The 15,622-nt window shown below is 38.1% G+C and overlaps 1 protein-coding gene across 10 annotated transcripts in view; it reads left to right on the top strand.

The window, feature by feature from the left end:
• Positions 1-15,622, top strand: part of NFX1 (nuclear transcription factor, X-box binding 1) — a 71,810-nt gene that overhangs the window by 38,014 nt on the left and 18,174 nt on the right. For 5 of the 10 annotated variants that reach the window (XR_015706514.1, XR_015706511.1, XM_087766000.1 and 2 more), the window contains exons 14-20: positions 1,702-1,821; positions 2,494-2,573; positions 2,903-3,133; positions 3,427-3,500; positions 6,328-6,429; positions 9,399-9,440; positions 9,788-9,886. Coding sequence is in view for 4 of the 10 variants with exons in the window: in XM_087766000.1 (XP_087622126.1) it covers positions 1,702-1,821; positions 2,494-2,573; positions 2,903-3,133; positions 3,427-3,500; positions 6,328-6,429; positions 9,399-9,440; positions 9,788-9,886 (748 nt within the window). In the remaining 6 variants the exon portion in view is untranslated. Of the gene's footprint in view, positions 1-1,701; positions 1,822-2,493; positions 2,574-2,902; positions 3,134-3,426; positions 3,501-6,327; positions 6,430-9,398; positions 9,441-9,787; positions 9,887-12,312; positions 12,362-12,626; positions 13,723-14,421; positions 14,495-15,622 lie in introns of all 10 variants that reach the window. The other 5 variants (XR_015706518.1, XR_015706517.1, XR_015706516.1 and 2 more) reach the window with 3 other exon arrangements.

Here is a 15,622-nt window from a genome sequence, read left to right as displayed (position 1 = left end):
CTTGGTCTGGGAGCCAGCACCTGGAGAGACCGGGGGTGAGGTGTGATTCCCTTGTTAATTTCAGTCCTGTGTGTGCCTGTGTATGTCTAGATAATTTGCTAATGAACTTGCTTCAAAGGTGGACTGGCTGGCTGGTGGAGGAGATCTGCCTCTGGAAATATGTAAGGTTTCAGCCAGTGACTGGGTAAGGGGTCTGTCCAGGTGTGGATATTAGACAGTGCCTATGCTAATATTTGAGATCCATGAATGTGGTGTGCATGTGAATCTAGAGTGTATGCGTGTGTGTGTGTGTCTTCACTAGTGAACTTCAATCCTGATGAGCTGGAGAGGAGGAAGAGGACTTGGCTATTGGTATTCCTGTTTACGTGAATCTTGTTCAGTTGGCTCTGTGTTAGTCTGTGTGTCTGGTCATGTTATTGTCATGTATGTATTGTGTGTCTTGTCTCTCTGGAATATGTGTTCAGACTTGCTACTGGCCGGACCTGCATATTAATCCAGCAGCCATCACATGCATGGAAGTGGGACAGTAGGAACCTTTGGGGTTTTAGAGTTCAACAGATTTTGCTTTGGTAGACTAGGAAGGGAGGAATCCTGTGATTCCCAGATTCAGAGAACTTGCTGAATTCAGCAGCTCCCTTAACACACTCATCATCTTTTCAAGTTGGAATTGTTGTATTGTATTTTTATTGCCCCATTATTCTCTTACCTCCTCCATCATTCTCTCTTGTTCTCCCTGATCCACTATCTCTTTATTGGTTTATAGACCAATCAGATTCTCTTTTTCTTCTCAGATCTCCTTCTATATTACTTGTTAATATTTTCTGTTAGTATCCTGTTTTTCTAAGGATTTATCTGTTTGAACTGTAATTTGCATTCCAATCAGTTCCCTCCCAGTTTCTTTAGAGTCTGAAAAACAGCAGTGAACTGTATTAATTTTTGTGCAGTGTTAAGTTTTGGTTGGGATGGTGTATGTAAGTATTTCTATTCCTTTGTTTATTTTATCACCGGGATTTGGAATCTTGTGATAAGAGTTTAAAATCTGTTTCCCAGATGTGGAAGGGGGTGGGGGGGTGCGGGGAAGGAAAGTATACTGCCTGAGACAGAGAACTTCCAAGACATGTAAAGTTGGCTTTGAAGTATTTGGACAGGTTCATAAGCTGCTTATGAAGATCCATGTAATACTAAATGACATAAAGAACTATACAGAAGAAATTATAGGAAGAAGTCTACAGACTGGTGGCCTTTTGGTCATTTTCTCTGGAATCTTCCCAGTACCATGTGCAGGGCTTGGCAAAAGGACAAAATCTAACTACTGATCTGAAAAAGTGATGGTGGGGTGAAGTTTGGAGCACAAGATTTGGATGATGTGCTTTCTGGAAGGGAATTCAAGAGATGGCTCCCAATTTTTAAGTCAAGGATAGAAGAGCAACAGCTTTCAACTTGACATGAGCATTTCTCTTGCTCCAGTTCAAAATGTCGCTGTCAAAGAACTACTCTCTAAAAGCAAGCATTATGCCTAATGAAGTGATCATAGTCCAGTTTTCTTGTAGGAGCCGTAAAAGCTAATAAATTCACTACAGTGGTGCTTAATATCGGAGAACAAAGCTGGAGTAAAACATTTGCATGTTATTGAAAGATTTATCGTAGTGGAAAAGTGCAAATACATGTAGCCATTGGGATATATTTGACTTGTTTTTTCAGGTTTTGATGAGTTAACTTGTTATTGTGGTGAATCTGTGATTTACCCCCCTGTCCCCTGTGGCACTCAGCCACCAGAGTGTAAAAAAACATGCACCAGGCCCCATGACTGTGATCATCCAGGTAAGTCAGGCCATTCAGTTTTGCTTGGGTTTTTTGTTTTGTTTTAATCAAAATGTGGAAAAGTGTATATAGGTCTGTTTGAACATATATTTGCTTTTTTATTAGATGCTTTTTCAGTAGTTTGTGAATATTTCCAAAAGTCTACACTTAAAAGCCAACCAACTAAAAACTTGCTATGAATACCAGTAGTGGTACTTCTGACTTGTAAAAGCATTGGATTTTTTTCTGATCATTATTAATAGTCACAGCACATTAAATGCTGTATTCCAAAGATTAAGTGCTCTGTTGAAACCAGTAGGATAATTTAGTGAACAGTTAGTTTCTATGTTCCTTGGAATTGCGTTGGCTGATTGCAAAAAATATAGCACAGGTCAAACAGATACGCTTTCTGACAAATTCTGCCTGGTAGTATAACCCTGCTCAGAAGTTACAAAATTCTCTGCTATTAAATTTAGAAAATATGGAAGAATATTCACCTAAAAACCTGCCATCATAATTTTTAAAGAGTACTTTAAAGAACAAATTATCCTTGCATGAAGCATCATACTTCCCATAAATTGTGTAGTTCTGAAATGCAAACTCATGTTTAATAGTCTTTACTGTCTCTTTTAATGCATTTGACTGAAGTATGTTAATAAAACTGTGCTGGCTTTTATAATTTTGTGACTGCAGTGTACCATTCCTGTCATAGCGAGGAGAAATGTCCACCCTGTACCTATCTCACTCAGAAATGGTGTATGGGCAAGCATGAAGTAAGTCTGGACACTTAATGTTTTTGAATGCTAAATAATGTTCTAGAACTGTAGGCTTAGATTTTTGTGGCCTCTTTGGAATGGAATATGTTACTAGAGTTTGAGTTTAATGTGATTAAATTAGAAAAGTATATCTTTTGTGCCATACGCATTCAGCAACTGCTATATTGGACTATGATATAAAAATTGGGTCATAGTCCTAAGATATTTCAGTATTACGATTTTTGCATGGACAGTGCCAAATGAAGGTGTGAACAGTGAAAGTACTTTGAGGTTTGCATTTATAATATTTCATTTTTAGTTGTCATCTTTTTCCTCCCCTCTTCCAGCTGCGAAGTAATATTCCTTGTCATCTCACTGATATTTCCTGTGGACTTCGCTGCAATCAAATGTTAAAATGTGGAATGCACAAATGTAAAAGAATATGTCATAAAGGAGAATGTCTTATAGATGAAGAGTGTAAACAGCCATGTATTATTCCAAGGCTATATTGTAATCATCCCTGTATGGCTCCATGTCATCCTTCTTCACCCTGCCCGACAACATCCTGCTGTGCAAAGGTCAGATACCCAAAGAAAATTCACTGTAAATTCACAGGTTAATTGTATGGTTTAATTGTCAGCCAATAACAGTTGTGACAAAAAATGGCATGTTTGTATATTCATAGCATGACATTTTTTCTGTAAACTTGTAATATAGAATTTTTTTTTAAAAAACTACTATTCACTTTCAATTAGTCATTATTCCACTGAAATGGGACTTTTTAAAGGAGTAAATTTACCTCCTTCACACCCATCTATGGCCATAAAAAGACAAAAGTTTTAGAAAGCTGCTCTATTTTGTGGTACAACAGGTTGATCTTCAATGTGAATGTGGAAGAAGAAAGGAGAGTATGATTTGCTCAGAAGCATCTAATACATATCAAAGGTTTGTACTGTAATAATTATTTTAATTCCTTACTGGACTGACTTCTTTGCAGTTCGATTAAATTTCAGGCTTGACTAAATATATTTAATTCACAAGCTTTTTCACACTTGCTTTGTACTTCCACGTACAGTTTCTTTTTTTTTGTATTCCCCTGAGCTTTCATACCAGCTGTGCTGTACTAGAACATATTCGTCTTTTCACTGTTGTTAGTCTAACTGTGGTGGTGTGTCAAAGGCTAAATCTCCCATCTGTGGAATGCTGCTCTACCCACACAGAGCAATTAGATATAGACTAATTGAGCAGGTCCAGATTCAGGCTCCTTAATGTAGGTGATTACATATAGCAGTCCATGTGTGAGTTGCTGTCTAAGTTTCCCTTAATGTGTAATGGAACCTAGTCAATACAAATGATGGAAGCTAAAGATTGGTTTAAAGTCATTCTGAAATAGCTAAATTTTAGGCAGGAGAGCTTTGGCATCTAAATCTTGGTTCTTAATATGCAAACTGAGTCCTACCCAATTCCATTTATTACAATAGATTTGTCATCGGATCCTATTTCTAAACTTATTTTTCTTTCTCTCTTACGAGAGAGGGCAAGGAAGGGACAAGGAAAAGAAGAAAAGTAGGGCTTTGGAACTTTTAAACTGAAAATAGCAAAACAGTAATAATAATAATAAAAAAATATTATTCTGAGGCTGTGATTGAGAGGGAGTCAAAAAATTAATCTAGAGAGTTGATATGCAGCCAGAGTTCTGCTCTGCATCTCAATTGATAGGAGAACACAGTCACAGATTCTTCCTGGCTTTCAAAGAAAGCTTCCTAATGATTGTTTTATTTGGAACTGCTATTTGAGGGCCTGATACTGCCCCAGTTTAGGATATGCTGCTTTATTCCTTTTGAACATTGCCCAGATTCAAATTCTGACAGAAGATGGCTTAGCATCTGTGCAGTAGGTGCTTAATACTACCTAATGAAAATGAGGAGAAAAATGTGCTAATCAGAAACAGCTGAGAACAGTTGTAGTCAATACTAAGTTGAATGCAAGATAGACGTAGTGGTGATCACTTTTTCTTTTTTAGAAAAAAAGGGGTTTTTTTTGTTAAGATCTATCTCACTTTAGATACAAGTCAGAAGACTGACTCAACTTTGAAATACCAGTTTAAATTGAGACATGCTTGTCATTAAAGATAAGCTGGGAAAGTAATGTAATTAGAAGTCCAAATTTTTGAAGGCTGTTATTTCTTCACTGTTTCTGTAGCTCAGGCACTGCAAAAGTATTCATACAAAGAAAATGGTTCTTTGAAGTCAGTGGGAGTCCTTGCATGCATAAGCTGAACACGGGTATATTTATTTATCTAGTCAGAGCCCAAGTCAAGAAGGGGGGAAAGAAACATTCAGTTTAAAGCAAGTGTTTGTATCTCTTTGTTCAAATGTATTCATAGACGTTTACAAATTACTCTTGGCCTGTGTGATATTAACAAAAGCAGCATTTAATGCCAGCTAAGTTTGTATGATAATTCCAACTCTTCAGGTTGCTGAAAGATTAAAATATTCTGATTTTGTGTGCATTGGGTTTGGCTTTTTTTCTCCACTGTCTACACACTTGGGGAGGAAAAAAAATAAAACAGAAAAAAAAAAAAACCGGACAAAAAAACCAAACGCAAGTAACTCACTCTTGTAGTACTGCTGTGGAAAGGTTAGCAAGTTAATGGGGCATCCAAGTTTTTTCAAAAACGTTACAGGAGTGATGAAACAGCTTTGTCAGTGAATGTTAGTGAAACAATGCCCAAGGGAGCAGGAAAGGGAGTGTGCTGCTGTATCTGTACACACGATACAAATGATGATGTCATATCATCTGATGGCCTATTACCTAGACTTTGTCACCACCTCATAAATATGAAGCTGATGGTGCCTCTTGGTGCTTTTTGGTTTTATGTAATATTATCACGTATTATATTATTATTATATAATATATAATCCTATTAAATTACATTATTACCTATAATACACATATACATTATATATAATATATATACATTATAATATGTTATATTATTATAATATAATATTATCTTCCTTCCTGATAGATTATTAGTTCTCTGAATGTGATGCAAAACATAGAGACAAACATATCCTTTTATCTGAATTTAACAGAAAAGATGGTTCAGAGGATAGAATGTTCCATTTTCAGGATTTTGTTTGAGCATGGTGTGGGATATTTCACTAAAAACTTGCTGTATATTATATTTTAGTTATAGACATTTTAGCAAGAAAATGAGACTGGGAGGGCTTGTTATTGAAGGGAATGATGAAGAATATCTGTAAAGAAAATCGTAACAGTCTCAGGCATTTTGCTCTTTCCTTATGGCTTGTATCACCCATATTTTCTAAGCAAATTTCTAAGTAATTTATAAATTCACTTTACAGGTTTTAGTTGCACACAGTTAAGGAAGAATCACATAAAAGTTAAAAAGGCAATTAAAGCTATATGGTCAGCTGTAGTTTGCATATTAAGCAGGTGAGAAAGAAGAGTATTCCCATTGCCTAGTTTAGATTTGCTTAGAATTGATGCTCTAAAAAATTCCCTGAAGAAGCATGTCCATTTGTTAGTCTTGCTCCGAGTTGCTTGAGGGAGATGAAATTTAGATAGCTAGATTAGACTCCTAAAACTAGATGATGTTGAAATAGAGACCCATTTTGTAATCTGATGAGGAAACGGTCAGTCTGTCTTACTTCTTCCACCTGGAGGTTTAAATCTGCAGCTTTATACATCTTTTCAAAGGTTTATGTGTTGCCTCAAATGAAATCCTAACGCTCTTCTTTTTCAGAATAGCTGCTATATCTATAGCCACTAAGTTAACAGATCTACAGCTTGGGGATTCAGTGGAAATCAGTAGGCTTATTACGAAAAAAGAAATGAAGCAGGCCAGGTAAGGAGATAAACGTTGAAACATGTTTTAAACCCTTGTGTGTACCTGAAACATAGGCGATGTGGAAAACACATAATATTGTGAGCAAAATCCCAGCTAAAATAGGAAGACTTAAAATAGCTTCACTCTGCTGTAACAGTACTGCTAAAAGAGTATTTTGCAGTTCCTTAGCAGTTCATGGTTTTGCTTTCATGTAGAATGAGTTCTCTATCATTGGCTCGTTTGTTGTTATAATTATATATGGAACAATATAATTGTGGTTTCAGAGTTTCTTTCTACCAGCAAACTCCTTAGAGTTCCTCTGGATTTTTTCAGATTTCTAGACAGTATAACTTTTTGCTTCTGTTTCAGCATCCAGCATTCTGTCCTGGATGATTAATAGGGCATATTTTCCCCTAGTCATTGTCTTACTATTTATAATGTTTTTCTGTTACCCTTTTTAGATTTCTTACATTTTTGTCTCAGTTTGGCGCTTCTGTGTTCTCATACTGGCTGGCACTGCAAATCTGCTTTTAAGTCACAAAAACACTTACGACTTAAGTTTGGTGATTTTTCTGTTCCTCAGGATTGGAATAGGTTATATTTTTACTTTTAGCGTCATTTCTTCAAGGAATTGTCAAGTTTCTCCAAGAGCCTTCTGTCAGAAACTTGACTTCCTGAAGTCTTTGCCCTTGAAGTCTAATTTCTGTTTTTAGTTTATTTTCTATTACCATCTCTCCTCTCTTAATTGTGAATTTGATTATTTCAGAGTCAGTCTGTGTGTTAAAATCTAATATTCCTTTATATTGTGTAAAGTCAAAATAGTGAAATTTCCCATACAGTTGCTTAATGACTTCCTGTATCAAAAGCTAATACCAGCATACTTCAAGAACTTTTCCTAATCATTCTGTTCTGTTTATTTGTTTAATGTCTATGAAATTGGAGCACATTATTACCAAATCCCTTTGGATTATTTTCTACACTGAAATAATTTTAACTCTGAATGCATGTGCAAGATGAACTAACACCAGAAATGACACATGAGAGCACCTGCTCGTCCCACTCTCCAGCTTTGTTCTGGTTGGGCCAGTGTCATACTTCAGAAGAAAGTTGGGGTAAAAAACAAGGTGAAAGAGGGAGAGCCGTACTGATTCCTGCATGCAACTTTAAAGAGCGTGGTATTAGAAGCATGGCATAAGAAAGGCACAAATAGGAAACAGTAACTGAGTCTTTTTTTAGCCTACCCTGTTTGTTTCAATTAATTGAATACTCAGAAATGTACAATATAACAATTAATTTTTGTCTTTAGAATTACTGTAGAATAATCTCTGCTTTACCCAGATTGAGCCTTAACTACTTTCTTCCTATTTTATCACAGTGCCAACCAGATACAAATATGCTCAACAATATGAAGCCAACTTCAACTTTACAAAAAAAGAGTCACTGTTTAAAGAAAGCAACCATTTGGCAGTGCTAGAACTCGGTGGGGAGGATGGGAGTCTGGGCTGGTAGAAGAAGGAGGGGGGGACGACTTTTTCAGCTACTGAAGCTGCAAGTCTGTCATAATAGCTGTATACTTGCCAGGAGAGCAAATAAGACACTCTGTTGGTGGTTCAGCCTTTGCAATGTGTAATATAAATTGTGTTGTAGTCACTGCTGGGCATCTTTCTGTGTGGACAGACTTATACTGTCCTTTCCTTGAATAGTTGAAATTACCAGAGATGACTTTTCTTTGTGCAAATCTTTCCTAATACGATATCTGAACTGTGGCAGGTAGCCTTTATTCAAGGACAGTCAGGGGAAGTATTCTCCCTTCCCCACTCTTCATCTACCAAATACCAGAGCAGGGAAGGAAAGAGATTATGGCAGATAAAGTATTCTTAAATTTTTAGTTTATTGTCAAACTCCAGTATTTTCAAAGTATCTTACAAATCTGCTTCATTCATTTACAACAGCAGAATATTTTATGTAAACTGTGCAGAGATTTCCTTTCTTTGTTTCTCTCTCTGGTCCTGCCTGTAGACATTTTGTACTTTAGTTTGGTTTCCTTATTAGGGTTTGGGGTTTTTTTTTGTGACAAATTTGGTCAGTCCTAGAGTAGCTTCTCTAAATTGGCTACATTCCTCTTTTAGAGGAGGAGAAAATTATTCTTCAAGCAAGTGACTTTAAACAGTACCAGGTTGATCTTAGAGTGCAAGTACGTTAGCTTTCTTCTGCCTCCTTTGAGAAAACCACCAGAAGTTCTGAATCTTATAGCTGTGTGTCTCCAAACATAATACATGTCACTGAATGAACCAGTTTCCCGTGTAGAAATTATTTGTTTGAAATCGAGGAACTATTATCAACAGAATCAATTCATGTATGCAGACCAAGGGGCAGAAGTTTGTAACTGCCACTGTGAAATTCTGGAGAACTCTTGATCCTTCTCTGACGTTTTAATCCCTTAAAATTATAAAATAGCTTTCAAAGATGAGACAGAAAACTTAAATTCATAACTCTGCTGACACTAGAAATTATGAGCTCAGTTGAGATACTGATTTTTATGGTGCATCATAATCCTCTACTTTCCTGTTTTCTCTGGCTGATAATTTTTTCTGATGCAAAGGAGTAAGTGACCTTGTCACATCTTCCTTTGCTAACTTCCCATCCTTTGTAGCATCCCCTCAATGCTGATATCAACTGCATTTTTTTCTCAAATGATCTAATTTACCAATATAAGAAAATCTAATTCAGAAGCTGCCTTTGTCAGCTTTTATATGGCTTTGGCAATTGCTGCTTCTGTTCAAGACCTGGAGAAGGGCTTGTGTGGTCAAAGATCTTTGGGTTTTGTTTGTTTTTAGCTGTATTATCTGATCTAATATAATAAACAATTCTCACATACTCATCTTACTTCTTTAGGCTGTGATAATGATATGACACCAACAAAGCTACAGTTTGAAAAGTATGAGTAGCAGCAGTGATTCCAATTGTATTTTTCTTTCATCATTCAGGTTGCAATGTGATGAAGAATGCTTAGCTCTTCAGAGGAACAGGTGAGCAATGAACTTGCTTGCTTTTTTTCAGAAGTAGTCCAGGTTCAGAAAGTCAATGTTATGTGGAAAAAAATCCTTTCCTGCATGACCTAGATAAATGTGGAGATGATTCCTGTGTTGCAGAGATCTATATTGAGTGATCTGAGATCTTACTAGAATATTCTATTCCTAAATGAGTAGTTTCAAATGTACAGACTGTATCTTTTGCAAGCTGTTCATCTGTATTAGTAACCCATATTTTTAGTCTTCAGTGACAACATGTTTGGGAGGTGGGGGGATTTGTGTGTTATTTTTGTTTGGTTGTTCTTTGTTATGTATTGTTTTTTCCCTCCTACCCTCAAATTTAGGCGTCTTGCTGAGGCTCTTGAAATAGATGATAATTCTGATCCTTTTAACATCCGTTCTTCTGGACCAAAGTACAGTGACCTTTTAAAAGAAGATGCGAGGTATGTGTTCTAATGATGCCAGGTGTCATAAGTAAACAGTGTTGAGCGGAAGATGGGAAATGCAGAATAGTTCTATTTACTCTTGTAGAAATGCCCATGTTTACTCTCTTCTCCAGCCTTGGCAATAGGTGATAATTGAGGCAAAGGAGGTGATGTGCACTTCTCAAGACCTCCAAAGTGTGAACCTGAAAAGTAAAAAGTGCCTGACGGGTTGCTTTGTTCTGTAACAGGACGAGATTTAGAATGGGAACATAATTTTCCACCATTCTTCTCACTACAAATCAGTACCTGTACTTCTCACATCTCCACTGCTTTCATATATAACCAACCCCCATCTTGTTGCTCTTTGTAAACTTTTCAAGACAAAGACAAAAGTGATAGCTAAGTAATGAAATATGCTCTTACATCCTGACATTGGCAGAGGGAAATAATCTCATTTATTTTTTTGCCTTACTGCCTTTATTTTAAAAATAAAGAAATGGAATTAATAAAACACTTGATTGATGCAGAGCTAAGCCTATGCCAGTGCTGACTGCAAAGAGGGCTGCTAGACTGAAACATCTGAAAATGAGGCAGTAGAAAGTCAAGGTAATATCAAAAGCATCACACTAATAAATACCACACAATCTGGAATGACAAGGAGGGATCAGACACATTTTTAAAAAGATGCTTAAATGATAAGTGTCACCTAAGACGTTTTTACTCGTGTGTGTGTTTGTAGGCATGACATTAGTTTTTACCAGCTCTAAGTTTTTACAGGAGCTGAATCTGTTTTGCTTCACTATCCTAATGATACATAAATTTCATATTTTTGTGAGGATGCTTTCTACTTGAAAATCCCTTATTTAATTTGCTGATATATTGAGACAAGTGAAAATTTTACATAAATAGCCATACAATTTAAGAGTAAATCACCTCTTGCTTTACTTCCAACTGATTAGCCTACTGCAAGATAAGAACTGAATGTTTTCATTGTGGAGGTACTGCTTTATTAGTATTTACACTTAAAAGTGGTACTTTATAAGGACTATCTTCTTAAGTGTGTATAGAATGTGTTTTGCTTTACCTCTTTCAGAAAACAAAACACACATTTTCACTTCCTTACTGTGTTGAATATCTTGTGTGTAGTCCCTTCTCTTTTTTTTAGTACAGTCCAGTCTCACCTTCCTGTCAGCCATTCTCTACCCATAGTGCAGTGTTCATCTTTCATGAACAGAACTGACCAGAATCATGCACTTGTATTCCAGATAATCTAAGAGATACCTTGAAAAATAGCCTTAATGCTTCTACACTTCTGTTGTGGTTTAACCCCAGCCAGCAACTAAGCACCATGCAGCCGCTCACTCACTCCTCACCGGTGGGATGGGGGAGAGAATCAGAAGGGTAAAAGGGAGAAAACTCGTGGGTTTAATAATTGAAGTACAGTTTAATAATTGAAGTAAAATAAAATAGAGCAGTTAAATAGGCAAAGCAAAAACCGTGCATGCAAACAAAGCAAAACAAGGAATTCATTCGCTACTTCCCATGGGCAGGCAGGTGTTCAGCCATCCCCAGGAAAGCAGGGCTCCATCACGTGTAACGGTTACTTGGGAAGACAAACGCCATCACGCCCAATGTCTCCCCCTTCCTTCTTCCCCCAGCTTATATACTGAGCGTGATGTCATATGGTATGGAACAGCCCTTTGGCCAGTCTGGGTCAGCCCCCCTGACTGTGCTCCCTCCCAGCCCACCCCGCGCCCACCCACCCCTACCCCCCGCCCCCCCCCAGTGCACCCGGCAGAGTGTGGGAAGCTGAAAAGTCCTTGACCACTGTGAGTGCCACTTAGCACCTATTTAGCAACAGCCTAGCACTACTTAGCAAGAACCAAAGCATCAGTGTATCATCGACATTGTTCTCATCCTAAACCCAAAACACAGCCCCATACTGGCTAACAAGAAGAAAATTAACTCTATCCCAGCTGAAACCAGGACAACTTCTCTCTGAAAATCTCAGTCATGCTGTGATTTTACTTGCATTTCCTTTGTAGCCACTGTATATGGGTAACTCACAATAAACTAATACACCCAGGCTTACTGATTTACAGCTTAAAGCAAAAGGGTTTTTTTTGTTTGTCCTCAAGTCAATGACTTTGCACATTCAATTACTGGTTTTCATTTATCTAGTCTTCAAGATAAATGAGTTTCTCCCTCTAGTAACATGTGTCTCCTTACATGAGCAGCAGTCTGCAATTTGTAAAGCTATGGCTTTATGAACTTACTTCCTTGACTGCTCTTGATGATCTTTTATCTCGGCAGTCTTGCAAAAGATCTGGGTTTCCCTCATAATGGCAGGATCTACAAAGTGTATCTGTTACGGTATTTTTTTTTTCAGATAGCTCAGCATCCTGTATAAGTTTTGACACGTGCATTTGTTCTTGCTTGAGCAGGTCACTCCAGTAATGCAAGAAGTTCAGGGCTTGTGGTTTTCTGCAGAGTGTAAGTTATACTTCTATGTATGGGATCTGAGAATGGTGAGAAATATGACAGCTGCCTTCCTGTGCATGCAGGGTCAATGCCTCAAGAAGAAAGCAGCTGCCAAAACCATGAGTAGAATGCTGCAATATTATCTTGTTTAGGCAATCCATTGATCTGTGAAGATGATACATTGTCAAGGGCTGAAAAAAATGCGTGTCTACTAATGAGAAAACTTGACAAAGCTGTGAGAAAACTCCTGATTTTGAGCTGTAGTCTTTAATTACAGAACCATAAAGCTCCAAGATGCAGTACAACTCCAGTTAACAGGAAGAAGATGAGTAAGTGGAAGCATGCCAAGATAATATTTCTTCTTTGTGGGAGAGTGACAGGAGAAGGGAGCACCAGGAATAGCATGGTAATGCTGCTCAATGCTGATCTTGCTGATGCTTGTCAGAATCTGACAAGGAGTCAGAAGAAAAGTCTCTACATTGTACAGCTATACATGAGGAGATATCCTGCTGCCAAGAGGAATCCATCTTCTAGCATGGAGATGACTGTACCAGCACAACTGAGCACATATCAGGGGGTACAGATCCACTGGGTGGACACTTCAGCAATGACCTTTCTAAGAGGCTCCAGAAATAGACACAGAGAGCAAGCAAATGCTCAAGTTGGCCCATTGACATGAAGCTGGAGGGTAGACTGGCACAAGTATCAATGCCCACTTTGACAAGGATGGTGCTAAGGCTGCTATTTGATGAATTAAGACTACTGGAGAAGGAGAGGAGGACATCTGGAATATCTGGCCCCATGGAGCTACACAGAAGATAATTTTCTTATTTTGTCACTGGCTGTGCAAGACCCCACAGCAGCTGTATGGACCAGGGAAATCTTGGATCAAATGGCTAAGTCTAGAGGGGCACAGAGGGAGATGGGTCCTTTGTTAGGTGTCCTCTTAGCCAGTCTTCCCAAGAGTTAACCCTCCACATGCTGTTGTAGACAATGAAGGCAGAGCCAAGCACTCCTGTGTGTGATCTGGCAACAGGAGCAATGTACAGGTTTAGGGGTAGGAGAACTTTGTAGCTTTCTTAAACAAGAACTGAAGCCTGCAGGAAGGTGCAGTGAGGGCAGCTTCTCAAGCACGTGACTGGCAAACTGCAAGCCTGGAATGTTAGTCACTTGGAGGCAAAATCTTGCACTGTCAAGTGTTGCAAGAATAAGGAGATTCTTGGCAAAGGCAGCAAAATCTGGGGAAAGCGAAAAATATACAGCAAGAACTACAGTGAAAAAACAAGCAATGCGGAACATTCTTATTACATAGTGTGGTTGAGAGGAACTGAAATGGCAGTAGGCCTGCTCCTGCTTACATGCAATGCAAGGAGGTAAGGAGAAGCCTAATATACACCATTTATAGACACTGCACAGAAAAAGAGACTTTTAAGTCCCACATTGCAGAATTTCAGTATACCCAATGTCAGATCAGATGTGTTTATTCTAAGAACCACTTCATTTCCTTACTGTACATTGTTTTTCATGAAGTGTCTCCTGCAGGTTAGAACATAGGAGCTCACAATGGGTGGTTTGCTGGTTGTTTGGCCATAACCAGTCATAAATAGCTTAATTGAAAGTAATTGTTCAAATCACAGTTTCTGTGCTAGTAAGCAATAATGATATTCCTTTTAAAATAAAACAACAACAAAACAACACACATGGCAAAACTTGGAAAACTTATTAGAATCATAGATTCGTTAAGGTTGGAAAGGACCTCTGAGATCATCGAGTCCAACCTGTTAACCCAACTGCCTGGTCCGCCTCTAAACCATGTCCCTAAGCACCACATCCACCTGTTTTTTCAATACTTCCAGGGACTGTGATTGTAAGAGCTCAGATGAGTAACCCAAAAGAATTAAAAATATTTGAGAAAATACTTCAGTCAGATAATAGATACACATCAATATCCTGGGAAAGGGAGACACTCTGTTTGGTTTTTGATAGGGCAGTATGAATTGTACATTGGTTAATTTATAAATATACAAGCGAATTCCAGTTCAGGACGACCACAAATGAAATTCCCCAAACAGGATATGAGCAAGCTGATGAGACACCAAAACAAGCAATCTAAAACTGCAAGACCTGAACCAGAGACAAGTACAGGTGAGAAATAAGCAGTAGCCAGTTCTTACTGTCCCTACTTACCCAGGTATCTGATCAGGATCATACAGAGAAGACTACTGAACCTGCAGGATTTTTTTTTTTTTCATCTTCTTGTGAAATGATTTACAACAGGTTTAATTTTCTTCCTCATCTTAGTAGATAGTTTCTGTTACCCTTGGCCTTTCAAGACCTTTGCTAACAGTGAAGCTTGCCACTGCAGGCTTCTTTTTGCCCTTCAGTGAAGTGTGGGTTCATGCTTCTGTACAGCTAGGAATAAAGAGTATTCTTCCTTGCATGTTGACCTGACACTCCCCTCCTCTTATGTCATAGCAGTCTAATGAGGTTTGCTCCCAAATTTGGAAAGGAAAGACTGCACACTGTTGAAAAGAGACTTTATTTTTTTCTTCACTGTCCCATCTGGTGATATCAAAGTTTGATACTGTAAAAAAAATCTTATTTGTGCTTTGTCAGCCTTAGTGACAGAGGAGTAAACAGCCTGAAATACTATTCTTCACTCTGAACGTCTAGATACAGAAGATGCATCTTCCTGTTGGATTGCCTTAGCTGTTCACTGATGCATCCAGAACTCTTTAGGGCAATCCAGATGTTTGTTGAGGATACCTCTTTCAAAGGAAACTTTCAGATTAAGGAATACTGAAGTCCACCATTTCCTTGAAGATTCCTCAACCCAAATTATGCTCCCTCAGAATCTCCTTGATGATTCTAAAGAAAAAGCAATTGTTCTGTCTCTCCCACCATCTGCATTGGCCTGCCTTTTGTTGTTCTTGTCTGTACAGTCTGTAAGTTGGGGCTCACTCAGATCATCAGGTGGCTGAGGGTTGCTCTTCCATGAAGTTCTTCTATATGGAAGATTCTGGAGGTACAAAGTGCACATAAAACACTTGCCTCGTCTTTGAACGCACATATGGGTAGTCACAACTCTGGCATCGTGTAGTATGTTACAAGCAAAAGGGAGTAAGATCCTGTTTCTGCTCTTTAGAGAGTCATTGGAACTAGGGATGTTAGGTGTTGCCCATGAAATTAGTTTCTCTACAGTTCATCTACTCCAGTTCATCTCACCTTTTCCTACAAGGAAATAACATTTAATCAGTTAATTTCTGTTGCCAC

Source organism: Nipponia nippon, unplaced genomic scaffold, assembly GCF_047370975.1.
Source record: "Nipponia nippon isolate SJK-2023a ecotype South Korea unplaced genomic scaffold, ASM4737097v1 scaffold_1, whole genome shotgun sequence".
Taxonomy (NCBI): domain Eukaryota; kingdom Metazoa; phylum Chordata; class Aves; order Pelecaniformes; family Threskiornithidae; genus Nipponia; species Nipponia nippon.
This window is presented reverse-complemented; position numbering and strand designations above follow the sequence as displayed.